This window comes from Ranitomeya imitator, chromosome 5 (genome assembly GCF_032444005.1).
Source record: "Ranitomeya imitator isolate aRanImi1 chromosome 5, aRanImi1.pri, whole genome shotgun sequence".
NCBI lineage: Eukaryota > Metazoa > Chordata > Amphibia > Anura > Dendrobatidae > Ranitomeya > Ranitomeya imitator.
The window spans coordinates 497,088,238-497,106,302 of record NC_091286.1 but is presented as its reverse complement, the minus strand read 5'-3'; the positions used below and the strand labels follow the sequence as shown (position 1 = coordinate 497,106,302).

General features: G+C 42.0%; 1 protein-coding gene across 1 annotated transcript in view; it reads right to left on the bottom strand.

Annotated features, from left to right (window-relative positions):
* Window positions 1–4,054: 4,054 nt before the first annotated feature.
* Window positions 4,055–18,065, bottom strand: part of LOC138638263 (retinoic acid receptor responder protein 1-like) — an 82,341-nt gene continuing 68,330 nt past the window's right edge. The window contains exons 4-7 of the mRNA XM_069727433.1: window positions 13,885–14,021; window positions 6,654–6,716; window positions 6,399–6,570; window positions 4,055–6,313 (exon numbers count right to left, since the gene is read on the bottom strand). Of these exons, the coding sequence (XP_069583534.1) occupies window positions 6,430–6,570; window positions 6,654–6,716; window positions 13,885–14,021 (341 nt within the window). The 3' untranslated portion in view covers window positions 4,055–6,313; window positions 6,399–6,429. The remainder of the gene's footprint in view (window positions 6,314–6,398; window positions 6,571–6,653; window positions 6,717–13,884; window positions 14,022–18,065) is intronic.

The following is an 18,065-nucleotide window of genomic DNA, read 5'->3' as shown; positions in this document are numbered from 1 at the left end:
GCCATGCTTTTTAATGGTAGCTCTCTGATATTGTCCGCTCACCCAGCCTTTCTAGTCACATATAGCAAACTAGAAGGAATACCTCATTCAGACGCCATTTTTTTTGTTTGTTTTTTTTCCTAGGTGAGTCAAAAAACAGCAGATTTTCATCAATGTTCTGGATCAAATTTTCAGTGGTGTTTAGTTTTTACCATCCATGTTTCCCCAATTTTTTTTTCCATGTGAACAACACTATAATGCAACTAGAAAAATATGCCAGTGGTCAGCTCACCTGAGGATCTGCTACCTCTCATCTGCTCCTGCACGGAAGGTGGAGCACACAGTCCATAGAAAAAGATCCGAAAAAATCCAGCAGGAAGTTGAAGTAAAAATTTCTTGTTTATTCATTTTAAAAATAATTATTATGGTAATCCACTCAAAGAAAATACAATATAAGTTTTATCTTACAGCTTCATGCACAAAGGGTTCATGGAGTAGCAGCGTTATTCCGAGGCGTTTCAACTTGATGTCTTAATCATGGCTTGTCTGAATTGAGACTGAGCAATGTTTTATACCTCCTGTTCTTTAAGCTGCACTCAGTTTCATTGATTGTCTCTCAAAACAACACCTTCAAATCACTGCAGCATTGAATGTTCCAAGATAGGAACTTTATAGCGCAAAACAAGAAAACAAATGAAGAAAAAAATCAAATTGTGTATATACAACAAATAAAAACTATACGTAAATTGTGATACATAAAAAATAAATGGAACATAAGTACAAACCGAAAAATCATTGGTATTGTAATATAATAATATTCTTTATTTTTATATAGCGCTAACATATTCCGCAGTTTACAGTTTTGCACACATTATCATCGCTGTCCCCGATGGGGCTCACAATCTAAATTCCCTATCAGTATGCAACTTTGCAATGTGGGAGGAAACCGGAGAACCCAGAGGAAACCCACGCAAACACGGAGAGAACATACAAACTCTTTGCAGATGTTGTCCTGGGTGGGATTAGAACCCTGGACCCCAGCGCAGCAAGGCTGCAGTGCTCACCACTGAGCCACCGTGCTGCCCCATATCATATCTTGTCTGGAATTCAAACCATGTGGATTTGTTTTTAGTGTAAAAATCCAGAACGATTCTCTATTTAATAGATTCCTTCTGTGATCTCCACCTCTTGGTGGTTTATAAACTTTCTCTATAGCACATAATATTGTTAAAATGAAGAAATAAACAACAAATTTTTACTTCAAATTCCTGCTGGATTTTTTCGTATCTTTTTCTATAATGTAACTAGGGTGCAACCATTGTCAAGTTTTTCATAGACTAGTGTTTACTTGGCAGTTTTGATAGCCCCTGGGTGAGTATAATCTAACCTCTTTTTCTCATCATTCAGGATACATCGGGGGCTTATCTACAGCATTCCGGAATGCTGTAGATAAGCCCCTGATGCCGGTGGCCGCAGCTCATCTTCGATTTTGGGGGTGACAGGTTCCCTTTTAATGTCAAGTGGTTTAATTTGAGGTTTGGGGGTGATGAACTCTTTTTAAATTAGTTTATGAAAAAGATTCCCAGCCCCCCTGTCTGACCTCCACTGTTTCAGCCAGATCCAGGTAGTGCGAACCTCAAATCTGGGTGTCTCCTGATTTTTGGTTCCCACGCAACTTCCGTCACGGCAGAGGCCGAAAAAAGACCCTGTAAGTCTTTTTGATCAACTTTACTGAAACTGCTCCTGTCAGTGTAACATTTTAATGTATTTTGCATATATTCAATAGGATAATTCTTTCTTCACGTTATAAATATATCCCTGCATTTATAAAGCCGCAGACACAAAGAAATTGCGTTCATATAACACAATGTTTCCCAAACATCAGTCCTTGCGGCCCCCCACAGATCAGGATCTCAGGATTTCCTCAGTATTGCACAAGGGGTGGAAATATCAAGACATCAGGAATTCTCTCACCCGGGCCATACTGTGGGGGCCGTGAGGACTGCATATTGATATAACCAATTACATAAATGAGACGACTCATTTCAACAGAGCTCTGCCCACAGCAAGGGGCGAGAGGAGAAATATGGAGGATCATGGGGTACAAGTTCTTCCTTCTCTAATTAGATCTGTATAAATCCTCACAGATTTTTATGAAGAACGAAAGCTTGGCACAGTTTGTCATTCCTTCGAGGTAACGAAATTGCAGACCATGTATTGTCAGTGTTTGTAGCGCCTCCTCTTGGCCCGTGTGGCATGTACTTGTGTCCTAGTGTTGATTTCGTGTGGGCGAGCCTCTGGTGGGAATGTATTGGGAATAATCATTTCTGAGCAGACTAACCCATTATTTTACAAGTGTGTGTCCTGCCAGCGAGGCCATAAGATGGGCGTTACTCCTAAACCACTTGCGTCTTCCTTCTTCTTGATTTCCTTTTTTAAAGGCAAACACATTTTACTAAAATTAATTTTCCTTTTTTTTTGTGTGCAATTTTTCTCGTTTTTAATAAATGCTGATTTTTAGAGAACTAATTTTGCATTATTGGCAAGTGTGGTATTCTCATAGTTTAGGATCTGTGTGGGAATGGTCCATGTTTCACAAGTGGAGAAAGAATGTATCATGTTGTGACTTCTAAGGGCTCACTCAGCCATCTATGAAAAATGGCCGAGCACAGACTGACCGACGCTATCCCGACTCCACGTGACCACCTTATAGAAATACACCAGGCTGTCAATCTCAGGTGAAGAGACATGTTTTCAATTGATAACGGTGCCAGGTACAGTACTAAAACACGACTGCAACCTTCAAAATAACCGCAGCAAGAGACTACTTTGTTTTCCAGCAGCACAGCCACTTTTTAAAATGTGTTTTTATTTGTGCTTGGTTGAATTATCTGGTGGAATCCTCTCAGCCATCGGGTAGCTAGTATCGGAATCATTTTATAGTCTCACACAGCTTCACTAGGTGAGTACAATTGATTCTTCTTTTACTACCCTCCACCATCAAGGCTTTACCCTATTTGTGCACTTGTTTTCCCCCTACAGCATCCAGATTCCTCATTCTCCTGCTGAGAGAGCTGTTATCTTGCATAGTGTACAGCTTGTAGCCAAGGAACTCTGCCAACAGAGACTGGAGAGTGTATGGAGTAGTTATATTCAAAGCTGAGTTAACTCCTGACATCCTAGTCAGTTCTCATTGATTGCAATATAGCTGTTGTCTGCTACCTTCCCTCCACATTCATGTCAGCTCCTGACAATCTACTATCAGTCTTGCAAAATCACCAACCTGTCCCATTGGCAGTTTCTAGAGCGGCTCTCCTAATCACTACTCTAACTGTCCTGAGCTGTGTGCTTATTCAAAGGCCCGGTTATCTCTGTATGCAGATAGTCATTACAGTGTATACTTCAGAACCAGCACTTTTAGAATGTCATAGTAGCAGGTCCGCAGTAGGACGAAGCTACTGAACTAGAACGGTCACTCAAGGAGGAGGGTCCACCACCCCAGCAACAAGGAGAGCTGTGTGCTGCTCAAGACATAAGTTGAGGATAATCCTTTAATATGCTGAAGACTTGTTCTCGTATATCTTGGTACCCTCTCTTTAGTTACAACATAGTGCTGTGCCATAACTTCTCCCTTATACATTGCCACCTCTGCATCTTTGGCTAATATATAACTGAAACTCTACATATATTGAATTGATGTATTTAATAGAAATAAAAAAAGATGCTACACATTGGTATTTAGACAAAAAAAAAAAAAAAAAACAACCTACATCCAAGCCTTCAGCACCTTTTCAGATTGGCTCCTTCTGCTGGCAAACAGTGGGAAATGTAAAAAAGTGTTCATTGTTTTATATTTTCTGGCAAACAAAAGCAAAATAACATGTCCATATTCCAAAAGGCTGTATGTATATGTGCGGTTTTTGAGACCTTGTTTCACGCAATAATAAATTGACATCTGAAATTTTGACTATTTTTTGGTGAAAAGGTGGCAAAGCAAAATCCATAATTTTTTTATTTTTTTAATTAACATGTTAATCTAGGAGCATTATGTAGGGCGCACAGAACCCACACACAATTTTACAGGAAGATTTTATTTAAAATAGATTTTATGTGAAGCGTTACGGCAGAGATTAACAGAAAAATAGATGATAGTGATATTTACAAACCTTTTATATATGATCTTTGTGTATTAAATCTATAGCAATGCAGTTAATATTTTCAGTCCCAGGGCAGAACAGAAAGACCCGATAATAGATCAGATGGACATAAGCGATACACAACATTAATAGGGATGAGCTAAGCGAACGCTAATACACATCCGTGTCATTCCCTATAGTCACTGGGCACATGATGAGCTGGGTGGGCACATGATGAGCTGGCTGTGCACATGCCCACTTGCCCCACAAAAGGTATTGATGCTCTGTAGGGCCTCATTCACATGGCCATATTTCAAGCAAACGTTGTATCCATATTTTTCACAAATAGCACACATACCCATTGTATTCTATGCTGGTGCTCTTATGTTCATGGTTTGTTTGCTTTTTTTTACCAACCTTGTCTGTCAAAAATGACAGAGACATCTCTTTTTTTTTCTTGGGCAGCATAAATGAAAAGTGGCGATACAAGTCTGCAGATGTTTTAACATTGCAAAGAATAGGAAAGCTTTGTCGTTAATCCATACGTGAAAATCACTAACACCGGTACCATTTTTTCCCCACTTCGGGGCCAGATACACCGTGGATTTTCCTTCTGCTGAATATTACTGCAGCAGCATTATGGATGAGATCTCATTCACTCATGGAAGAAAAAAATCTGCGTAATTAATTGACCTGTGAAAAGGGTGAAAGCTGCGGCAAGTTCAAGGTATTGGGTGCTGATTTTGCCGCTGAATAACTACAACTGAACAGAGTATGGAGAACCAGCACACAAATCATCGATTCCCAGAACTGCTGGAACATGTTGTCCACACTGTCAGAAGAAAGTGTTCACTCTTTTTTGTACATTACCACAGGTCCGTTATAGTCAGAACATGGAAGAGTCATAGAAAACAGATTTTGGTATAAGGTATTCTGGAAACACATTGGTTTCATCCAGATCTGGTCACACTGGGCCTTTTGCAAAAGAGTCTTCTGACGATCACATATTTTCAGAGATGAAATGTAAGCCATGATGGCATGCAGTGATCTTAACACATTTGGTGCATGTTAAGGCGGCTTGTGCCACAGTCTGAAATCTGTCAGCTACCACCCAAAATACAGTTTTGCTATAATTTACACTACTTTCCATAACTCGGATGAAATGTCAGACACTTGACCAAATTTGTTTACATATTAAGAACTTGCACAAAAAAAAAACCTTTTTGCAAGACTTTGAGGCTGGATCATCATCCCATTTAACATTAATAATAAGTATTAATTTCATGGAACCCCCTGACACTGCCAGACTACTTACTGCATATGTGTAAGAGACCTATTCACAACGGATGCAAGAATTGTAGTCTAAATAGACATCTTTTTTTTTTGTATACATCTTATTATATTTACATGATACCAATGTATTAGGTGCTAGGTAATCCTAAAACCCCTATATGGATACTGGGCCATAGCATAAACATCTTGGCAGCTATTTGGTTATGGAGTCTACTACATGATCGCAGTGTCTATACTTTGCAGCTGCCCACCTGATTAATATGATAAAAGCCCATAGATCACACGAGAGGCGACAGTTGTCGGTGTCATTCTGCACCGGAAGCTTCTAGCTTGGCTCTGCCTGAATTCTGAGCTGAGCCGTTGGGACCACTTTCATGGTGCTCCTGTCCAGTGTGGATCATATACTATGACCTGGCTAAAATTAAAGGATTTTTTTTTCTTCAGATGTCCGTTTTTGTTGTTTTTTTGCGTTCGAGGCAAAAAATGGACCATTATGTGTTCTTTTTGCATCCAAATAATATATATTTTTTAAATTTCCCATTTTGCCATCTAGTAAACAGCGCTCGGAAACCATCCAAGTACACCGCTGTTTTTGATGGGGAGATTTTGATCTGAAAATTGGATCAAAAACTGATGTTTGTTTCTTTTGCAGAAAACTAGTCTGAAAAGAACAAAAAACAAGACATGGGCATATACTATAAGCAGATAATAGTTACATGTTCTAGCTGCTAAAAACAAAAACCACACACAAAAACGGACATCTGACTCTGGCCTAACTGTAATTACCTGTTACCTGCAAGCAATTCCTGCTACATTTTACAGGTTTTATCTCATGGTTATGTTCTGGATGCTCCTGACATCGGAAATGTGTGTGGTTTTATGCTGGACTGAAAAGAAAATGAAATCTATAAAAAAAAAAAAAAAACTAAATTACAGTGACCGGTTTGGTTTCCTAAAAAGGTGACAACCTATCACAATATAAATTCTTACAAATTATCCCTTCGTTATGAAAATACTCCTTTTATTTAAAATTCCCCAGGAACGCAGATCCGTCCTCGGACTTGTTTCCAGAGCCGTTTTCTGAATCCTCTGTACAACTGTAGTCCACTTTGGGTGGCTTTCCAGGAATCCAGACAATATGGACACTACAAAGCACAATTTCCTGGAAATAGCAGTAAATGGTTAAAAGAGTAAGGGAAAATCTTAGAGGTTTCATTCATTCTATATAAGTAAGTGGTCACGTACTTCTGATGGTCTTTCATGAAGATAAAGGTCATAGTCAAAGGCAATTAAATTGTCCTTCCGGAGCTGAAAATAAAGGGAAAAAAGTGATAGTTTTTTTTAATCTTATCCACAAGTTAATGTCATTTTCATGTTGGAAATTGGTCTGATTTGACTGTTTTTCCAATTTGTAACTTGTCAATTGTAGATTTTCTCCAACGTCAAGAATGGGTGGTTAAAAAATGCAATAAATATGGAATACAGTGGGGGTGGACCAGCATTGAAATCTGTGAGTTATAAATATACCGTAAACAAAAAAAAGCCCATACTCGCCTCTGTTATGATTTCTCCAGTCCCACCGGCAGGGCTTCTTTGCCAGTCTGTGAAGGCAGATATACTCACCCACATGACAGCAGATGCCAATCGAAGGTTGTAGAGGTCATATGGGATGGAGCGCTGGTACAAGAGGCCACTTAGGGAAATCTGCAGCAGGATCTGACCACATTTTGGGCGTCTGCCAAGGTTGACTCCCTGTGATACTTTGTGAACTTTCTGTGGACACTATCCAATGTGGGATGATCTAATAACAATAGCCAGCTGCAACTACTCGGCACCATCTTACTTTCCTAAAATGTTCTCATTATAATCCATCTTGGTGCGCAATCCTTGTACTGATAATTGCAATAACTTTTCACCAGGTATATGAAAATTTCCGTGAAACAGTCTGACCTTTTAGATGTGTTTAAGAGAAATTCAAAGGCCTTTGTACAATAGAAGCAGCCCATGTGGATGCTATGGGGGGGTCTTAGTGTAAACTGGGGATGATCTTTTTTTTCTATCTGCTTTGTTACTAGATGGCAATAACCTGGGCAAGAATCTCTTCTACAGAGGATCTGTGTGGTTATGAAATAAGGAATAATGATTGGCCCAAGCATCAATAAAAGGGTGCGGCGGGTGGAACAAGCTACAAGACCCTTCTTTCCTGTAGGGGCCATACCAAAATCATTCATTTGGTTCTTCCCTAAAGGTTTTTTTTTACATGATATTTCTCTACAATAACAAATTATATTGTGGCACCGTGTTAGCCAGAAAAATCGATGTGAATACTTTTCTGCCCAATGATGACAAAAGTATTCTAGGAGTGATACCTTTATATGCTAACCAGAAAATAATATGTTTGCAAGCTTTCAGAGCACAGAGGCTCCTTCTTCAGGCTGTTACAAATCTACTATATAAAGCTGAATGTGTGTGTGTGTATGTGTGTGTGTATGTCCGGGATTGGCATCTGCACCGTCGCAGCTACAGCCACAAAATTTTCCACAGTCACACGTCTGGACCCCGAGAGCGTCATAGGCTATATAGTGAGACGAAATTTTAACCCCGCGCGTTCCAATTCACCAAACAATTTTGCCCCTATCTACATAATGGGGAAAAAAGTGAAAGGAAAAGTGTTGGAGGCGTTGCAGCTACAGAAACAAAATTTTGCACAGTCACACGTCTGGACCCTGAGAGTGTCATAGGCTACGTTGTGAGGTGAAATATTAACCCCGCGCTTTCCAATTCAAACAATTTTGCCCCTATCTACATAATGGGGAAAAAAGTGAAAGGAAAAGTGTTGGAGGCGTCGCAGCTACAGAAACAAAATTTTGCACAGTCACACGTCTGGACCCTGAGAGCGTCATAGGCTACGTTGTGAGGTGAAATATTAACCCCGCGCTTTCCAATTCAAACAATTTTGCCCCTATCTACATAATGGGGAAAAAAGTGAAAGGAAAAGTGTTGGAGGCGTCGCAGCTACAGAAACAAAATTTTGCACAGTCACACGTCTGGACCCTGAGAGCGTCATAGGCTATGTTGTGAGGTGAAATTTTAACCCCGCGCGTCCCTGAGAGCGTCATAGGCTACGTTGTGAGGTGAAATTTTAACCCCGCGCGTTCCAATTCACCAAACAATTTTGCCCCTATCTACATAATGGGGAAAAAAGTGAAAGGAAAAGTGTTGGAGGCGTTGCAGCTACAGAAACAAAATTTTGCACAGTCACACGTCTGGACCCTGAGAGCATCATAGGCTACGTTGTGAGGTGAAATATTAACCCCGCGCTTTCCAATTCACCAAACAATTTTGCCCCTATCTACATAATGGGGAAAAAAGTGAAAGGAAAAGTGTTGGAGGCGTCACAGCTACAGAAACAAAATTTTGCACAGTCACACGTCTGGACCCCGAGAGCGTCATAGGCTATGTTGTGAGGTGAAATTTTAACCCCGCGCGTCCCTGAGAGCGTCATAGGCTACGTTGTGAGGTGAAATTTTAACCCCGCGCGTTCCAATTCACCAAACAATTTTGCCCCTATCTACATAATGGGGAAAAAGTGAAAGGAAAAGTGTTGGAGGAGTCGCAGCTACAGCAACAAAATTTTGCACAGTCACACGTCTGGACCCCGAGAGCGTCATAGGCTATATAGTGAGACGAAATTTTAACCCCGCGCGTTCCAATTCACCAAACAATTTTGCCCCTATCTACATAATGGGGAAAAAAGTGAAAGGAAAAGTGTTGGAGGCGTTGCAGCTACAGAAACAAAATTTTGCACAGTCACACGTCTGGACCCTGAGAGCATCATAGGCTACGTTGTGAGGTGAAATATTAACCCCGCGCTTTCCAATTCACCAAACAATTTTGCCCCTATCTACATAATGGGGAAAAAAGTGAAAGGAAAAGTGTTGGAGGCGTCGCAGCTACAGAAACAAAATTTTGCACAGTCACACGTCTGGACCCCGAGAGCGTCATAGGCTATGTTGTGAGGTGAAATTTTAACCCCGCGCTTTCCAATTCACCAAACAATTTTGCCCCTATCTACATAATGGGAAAAAATGAAAGGAAAAGTGTAGGAGGCAAATTGACAGCTGCCAGATGTGAACAAGGGGGACTTAAAGAATGAGAGCGATGGCGCCAAAGAGTATATACCGTACAGTTGCTAAGGTGGGGCCTCGACATGGGATACTCACCACACACGGGGATATGAACACACACAAAATGCGCCACACACTACCACGTGCTTGAACACATATTACCCTCAGCACACATTTCACCACAAATACACCAACCTCGCCACATAAAAGTCAAAACACAAAAGTCGCCACTCAAAACTCGCCACGCGCAGAACTCGCCACATGCAAAAACTAGGCTCTTGCAAAATTCGCCACAAGTGCAAAATTCTCCTCATGAAAAACTCGCCACACGCAAAACTTGCACACGCGGAAAAATTGCCACATGCACAAAAGTTGCAACACATGCAAAAGTTGCCTCACACAAAACTTGCACATACTCAAAAGGCACCACACATAATACTCGCAACGCGCAAAACTCGCCATGCGCAAAACTTGCTGCACACAACTTGCTACACTAACCTGTCACATGTAACTCGACACACAAAAAGTTGCTGCACGCATGTTGCTACACAAAACTCATCTCACAAAAGTCGCTACATGCATGTCGCCACACGCAACTCAACACACACAACTTGACAAACGAAACTCGCCCTAAAACACACACAAATCTGGTATTATCCTTCAAAAATAAAAATCTGATTAATAAGCAGACAAACTACAACAATTGCACCATATAGGAAGTACGGCAGCTGTCAGTCACATGACCTGTCTATTATGTGTATGTGTGAGCTAATATATACTGCCAGGGGGAGGGCTTCCTGTTGGCTGGGGATTTATCAGGCTGCCAATTTAGCTTACAAATACTGAGGTAAAAATACTGAGCAAATAACGTGTGAACGAGGTCTAATACAGGAGGAGATGACACACAGGTATATACTATATACAGGGGAGATGACACACAGATATATACTATATACAGGAGAGATGACACACAGGTATATACTATATAGAGGAGGAGATGACATATAGGTACATATATATACAGGAGGAGATGACATACAGGTATATACTATATACAGGAGGAGATGACATACAGGTATATGCTATATATAGAAGATGACATGCAGGTATATACTATATGCAGGAGGACATGACACTCAGATATATACTGTATACAGGGGAGATGACACACAGGTATATACTATATACAGGAGGAGATGACATACAGGTATATGCTATATATAGAAGATGACATGCAGGTATATACTATATGCAGGAGGAGATCACACTCAGATATATACTATATACAGGGGAGATGACACACAGGTATATACTTTATACAGGAGGAGATGACATACAGGTATATACTATATATAGAAGGAGATGACATTCAGGTATATACTATATATAGGGGAGATGACACACAGCAGGTATATACTATATACAGGGGAGATGACATACAGGTATATACTGAGGTGATGAGGTGTGAGGTGAAAATGAAAAGGTGTGAGTGCAAAATGAGAGAAGTGAGGAAAAATAGTGGAGTGATCAGAAAATGACAGATGTGAGGTTGAAATGACAAGTGTTAGGGGGGAATGAGAGGAGTGAGGGAGAAAATGAGAGGTGTGAGGGAGAAAATGAGAGATGTGAGGGGGTAAATGAAAGATGTGATTGGGAAAATGAGAGGCGTTATGGGAAAATAATAGAAGTGAGGTGCTATAACTAACCACAGATATTTACTATGCCCAGGCAATGCCGGGCTCTTCAGCTAGTAGATTAATAAGAAACAAGCACAACATTTTAAGGCTGCCGTCACACTAGCAGTATTTGGTCAGTATTTTACATCAGTATTTGTAAGCCAAAACCAGGAGTGGGTGATAAATACAGAAGTGCTGCATATGTTTCTATTATACTTTTCCTCTAATTGTTCCACTCCTGGTTTTGGCTTACAAATACTGATGTAAAATACTGACCAAATACTGCTAGTGTGGTGGCAGCCTAAGGACTACTACAGTAGGACATTAGTCCATAGATAAGCCAAGGAAATCAAATTAGGCATTTTCTTACAAATGGAGAGGCAGTGGGAATGATGTTCTTAGTTATCTGGAGTACATCAGTTGGAGGTGTGAATTGTATCCATGTAGTGACTCATAAATCCAGGTGTTAAATTGAGTCCTAGTGTCAAAGAATTGAACATCTTCATTAGTTTGAATTCCCAAATTTTTCTTTCTCTGTCATCCTTAAAATGACCTTTTAGTATTAAGACTTTTAAGTCTGTCATACTGTGTCCAGTTCCAGAGAAATGTTTTCCCACAGGTGTGTCCACTTCATTCCTGATTGTGTGTCTGTGTAGATTCATCCTATTTTGTAGTTTTTGCATGGTTTCCCCAATATAGATACTTCCAGGGCATCTCATACATTGTATCATGTACACCATGTTGGAGGATGTACATGAAAATGTACAATAAAAGGTATCACTCCATCGGAGCTACCGCAACCCCTGACCTACTGTCTCCTTCCCCACCATCCTGTAGAATGTAAGCTCGCAAGTGCAGGGTCATCTTCCCTCTGTATCAGTCTGTCATTGTTAGTTTTCTTTACTGTAAAGGCCCCATCACATTAAGCGACGCTGCAGCGATACCGACAACGATCCGGATCGCTGCAGCGTCGCTGTTTGGTCGCTGGAGAGCTGTCACACAGACCGCTCTCCAGCGACCAACGATGCCGGTAACCAGGGTAAACATCGGGTAACTAAGCGCAGGGCCGCGCTTAGTAACCCGATGTTTACCCTGGTTACCATCCTAAAAGTAAAAAAAACAAACAGTACATACTTACCTACAGCCGTCTGTCCTCCAGCGCTGTGCTCTGCACTCCTCCTATACTGGCTGTGAGCACAGCGGCCGGAAAGCAGAGCGGTGACGTCACTGCTCTGCTTTCCGGCTGACCGACGCTCACAGCCAGTACAGGAGGAGTGCAGAGCACAGCGCTGGAGGACAGACAGCGTTAGGTAAGTATGTAGTGTTTGTTTTTTTTACTTTTAGGATGGTAACCAGGGTAAACATCGGGTTACTAAGCGCGGCCCTTAGTCCAGTGAAGACATCGCTGGATCGGTGTCACACACGCCGATCCAGCGATGTCAGCAGGGAGTCCAGCGACGAAATAAAGTTCTGGACTTTGTTCAGCGACCAACGATCTCCCAGCAGGGGCCTGATCGTTGGTCGCTGTCACACACAACGATTTTATTAACGATATCGTTGCTACGTCACAAAAAGCAACGATATCGTTAACAATATCGTTATGTGTGAAGGTACCTTAAGTGATATCTGTATTTTGATGTAACCCCGTCTCACGTACAGCACCATGGAATTAATGGTGCTATATAAATAATAATAGAATACTTTTGTCATCATTGGGCAGAAAAGTATTCACATCAATTTTACATGATATACATGTTTTTTTCAAAAGGCAGGGAATGTTCTACAAAAAAAAAAGAAAAAAGGTCTAAACACTTGCCACAACCCAGCATCTCCAACACAGGCTTCTCTGGTTGTCTCTGTATGGGCCGGGAAGTGATAATGTCTAGTGATGAGCGAATATACTCGTTACTCGAGATTTCCCGAGCATGCTCTGGCGTCCTCCGAGTATTTTGTAGTGCTCGGAGATTTAGTTTTTCTTGCCGCAGCTGAATGATTTACATCTGTTAGCCAGCATAAGTACATGTGGGGATTCCTTAGCAACCAGGCAACCCCCACATGTACTTATGCTGGCTACCAGATGTAAATCATTCCGCTGCGGCAATAAAAACTAAATTTCCGAGCACTAAAAAATACTCAGGAGGTCACCCGAGCATGCTCGAGAAATCTCGAGTAACGAGTATATTCGCTCATCACTAATAATGTCCCATTGTTTGGTCACCTAACCAGTGAAGTCTTCAGTAGCTAAAGGACTGGATTGGCAGACATCCTTTACACAGCTTATGATGCCACTTTCCAGCCACCTCTCTCCTAAGGACAGGAAGAATGAGACACCATCAGTTGCTGTCATGGCGGAGACCACCTGCTCTGCAGACGGTTGGAGCCAGTGATATACCTTTTGTTGTTTTATAAGGTTCCCTGCTTTTTGAAATTATTTTTTCTAAGTCAGAGAATTGCTTTAATTTATAATAACAGTTCATGAAAGACAAAAAATAATTTAGCCATAATGACACCATGACCACAAAAAACATGAGCAGTTTACCCTACACTATTCCATTCTTTACAATCCATTCATCGAGTCCAATCTTTAAGTATTAGGTACCAATCAAATTGCCAATAGCGTTAGGTGAAATATTTAGACTTTTAGGATAGTAAATGCAATCCTATTTTTCTTACCACTTGCTTTACAGATTTGATTTGTGCCATATTGTATTCATGGCCTTCAGTGGTCTTATCCCATATCACGTAGCTGCATCCCAAATTAGCCAGATTCCACACCGCTTCTAGCTGTGGCTCAATATATCCAAAACTGTCTGAAAAAGTACAGGAGAAAGACACCGATTTATCATTTGCTAAAGCTAAATTGCTAAATTAAGGAACTGGAAGAACAACATCAGAAGTAAAGCAATTATGGACTTTACTGAACATAATTTACAACTCTTCCACTTCATTAAACATGGTCTACAAACACAAACTTTTTGCCTTAGCACAAAGCATTTTCAGTATTTTTCTTGGTCTGTTTTTATTTTGTGGCAAACTAGTATGTTCAGCAATTGGCCAAAATACTGATGAAATACTGACAAGTGAATGAGGCATTGCTTGACTTAAGTTTTTAGGTTAGGAGTGTTTCATTATTTTACAAATAAGCACATGTAGGTTTGGTGTTTCTGTTCAGGCAGTTTGTGTTTTTTCTCCCATTGCTCCAAAGTTTTTGACGCTGGGTATAAATTAAAAAAACAGCATGTGTTAAAGGGAACCTGTCACCCCCAAAATCGAAGATGAGCTAAGCCCACTGGCAACAGGGGCTTATCTACAGCATTCGGTAATGCTGTAGATAAGCCCCCGATGTAACCTGAAAGATGAAAAAAAGAGGTTAGATTATACTCACCCAGGGGCGGTCCCGCTGCGGTGGGTGTCGCCGTTGTCCGGTCCGGGGCCTTCCATCTTCTTACGATGATGTCCTCTTCTTGTCTTCACGCTCCGGCGCAGGCATACTTTGTCTGCTCTGTTCAGGGCAGTGCAAAGTACTGCAGTGCGCAGGCACCGGGCCTCTGACCTTTCCCGGCGCCTGCGGGATTCTCATGCACCCAGCTCTCCAGCTTTGTCTGTCTATGATGTGCACATAGTATATCACCCTGCTTTCCACACAGACTTTCCTCTGTTCCTAGCATTCACATGGTATGTTCATGCACCCAGCTCTCCAGCTTTGTCTGTCTATGAAGTGCACATAGTACATCACCCAGCTTTCCACACAGACTTTTCTCTGCTCCTAGCATTCACATGGTATGCCTTTCAGCGAACCCCAGCTTACTCCAGTGTTATTTATGACCTTGTTTACTCAATGCTGCAGAATATATTAGCGCTATATAAAAATAAAGATTATTATTATTAATGCTTGATTGTATGCATCTGGTCCACCCTTAATTCTCTGACCAAGATGAGCAGAGACCACTCCTCTCTGCTTCACACCTGAATGCACATATATGTACATATATTGCATAGTACAAGTCTGCAATGACTTTAGTCTGCTGTGTGATTCCTATAAGTGTGTCCTAGAAGTGTGAATATTAATTTAGAATTAAAACCAGAATGGAACCAGAAGGGAACTGAAGGTAACTGGACACAGTCACTGTAAATAATGTTTCTGTTTGTTGTCACTTTCACCCCTATAATCCTTCACTTTCAGCAAACTCCCCTAATCCCTACTCCTAGTAAAGAACTGTTCATCTCCTCTTCAATCCTCCCCATCCATCTCACCTCCTCCTCAGAACTGTTCCTCAACATACAATCCTCTGTCTCCAAGCACAGACAGCCACCTCATGCCCTCTCGTGCTCCCACCTGCTAACACTTTCTCTGCTCCTTCTCACTGCTGATGATATCTCTCCAAATCCTGGTCCTCCTCACCACATCCCCACAGTCAGTTCTACCTCCCATCAACGCTTTATTACAAATTTCCGTAACCTCTCTAACCTCAGTCCCACTAACAGGAGCTCTGTGGAACGCTCGCTCTGTCTGCAACAGGCTTTCCTACATCCACAATCTTTTTGTTACTACCAAACTTTCCTTCCTCGCCATCACTGAAACCTGGCTCACCCCTTCTGACACAGCCTCTCCTGCTGCACTTTCCTATGGTGGATTCCACCTTTCTCACACACCCTGCCCCAGCAGCAAGCATGGTGGAGGAGTTGGTTTTCTACTGTCAGGTACCTGCTCATTCACCCCAATCCCACTGCCACCCTCTGTTACCCTCCCTTCCTTTGAGGTGCACTCTGTGCGCATCTATGCCCCCACCAACCTCCAACTGGCTGTCATTTACCGCCCCCCCAGGGCCAGCCACCAACTTCTTTGACCACTTCACCACCTGGCTACTTAATTTCCTTTCTGCGGACATCCCCACTATCATCATGGACGACTTCAACATCCCCATTGACACTTCCCTCTCAGCTGCCACTAAACTTCTATCTCTCACTTCCTCCTTCGGCCTCACTCAATGGTCTTCTGCAGCCACTCACAAAGATGGTCACACATTGGACCTCATCTTCACCCACCTCTGCTCCCTATCTAACCTCTCTAACTCACCTCTTCCTGACCACAATCTACTCACATTCTCTTCCCTCTCCACTCCTTGTCTCCAATCCCCACCCCACAAACTTGCACACCCTCGCAGAAATCTTAAACACCTTGATCTACATTCACTCTCTGAATCCCTCCTCCCTCTCACAGACATAAGTTCCCTACACAATGCGGATGACGCTGACGCTCTATATAACATCACAATAGCTGCAGCTTTGGAATCTCTTGCCCCTCTCACACATACCAAAGCTCGCAAAATCAACAGACAGCCCTGGCACACCAGCCTGACCAAAGAATTGAGGAGAGCTTCCAGGGCTGCAGAGAGGAGATGGAAAAGATCCCACTCCAACGAGCACTTTATCGCATTCAAACAGTCCCTCACTACTTTCAAGACCACACTCGCCACAGCTATTCAAACCTACTTCTCATCTCTCATATCCTCCCTGTCTCACAACCCTAAACAGTTATTTAACACCTTCAACTCTCTCCTCCGTCCCCCAGCACATCTTCCCTCCCCACTCATCTCAGCTGAAGACTTTGCCTCATTTTTCAAGCAGAAGATTGAGAACATCAGAGACAGTTTTAGTCGACAACCCCCAGAGCCCTTCCTCCCAACTACCCAGCCCTCCACCTCAAAAACCAACTTCTCAACCATTACAGAAGATCGACTCTCCACTCTACTCTCAAGATCGCATCTTACCACCTGTGCACTTGACCCGATCCCTTCCCACTTCATCCCAAACCTCGCCACAGTCTTCATCCCAACTCTAACCCATCTCTTCAACCTATCACTAACAACTGGCGTTTTCCCCTCAAGCTTTAAACATGCCTCAATCCCACCTATCCTCAAAAAGCCCTCTCTTGGCCCCTCCTCTGTATCTAGCTATCGCCCTATATCACTTCTCCCCTATGCCTCAAAACTACTGGAACAACACGTCCATCTTGAATTTTCCTCCCATCTATCTTCCTGCTCCCTTTTCGACCGCTTACAATCAGGCTTCCGGTCACACCACTCCACTAAAACTGCCCTAACTAACGTCACCAATGACCTATTAACCGCCAAGAGCAAGCGACACTACTCTATCCTCCTCCTCCTGGACCTGTCTTCTGCCTTTGACACAGTGGACCATTCCCTATTACTACAGACCCTCTCATCCCTTGGCATCACAGACTTGGCCCTATCCTGGATCTCGTCATACCTGACCGAACATTCAGCGTCTCCCATTCACACACCACCTCCTCACCTCGCCCCCTATCTGTCGGAGTCCCGCAAGGTTCAGTTCTAGGGCCCCTGCTCCTCTCCATTTACACTTTTGGCCTGGGACAGCTCATAGAATCTCACAGTTTTCAGTATCATCTCTATGCTGATGACACACAGATCTACATCTCTGGACCAGATATCACCACCCTACTAACCAGAATCCCTCAATGTCTATCCGCTATTTCAGCCTTCTTCCCCGCTAGATTTCTAAAACAGTAAACCTATAGAGAGGGCACCGGAAGTAAATGCTCCGCCATCACAAATATCATAGAAACCCCCAAAAAATGGACACTCGAGCTAAAAAAATAACAATTTTATTGAGAGAACTATATTAAAATTACATAAATAATACACATAGAAACTAGAATAAATGGATGCAATGAAAAAACAGAAAGGAGACACTAGTGCCACACACGGACGTAATACTAAACTGAAGAGCAGGAAAATCAATTGTACTCCTACCACGGGTGTATATATATCTACATATAAGTAGCATACATCATAGATTAGAACAGTGCAAAA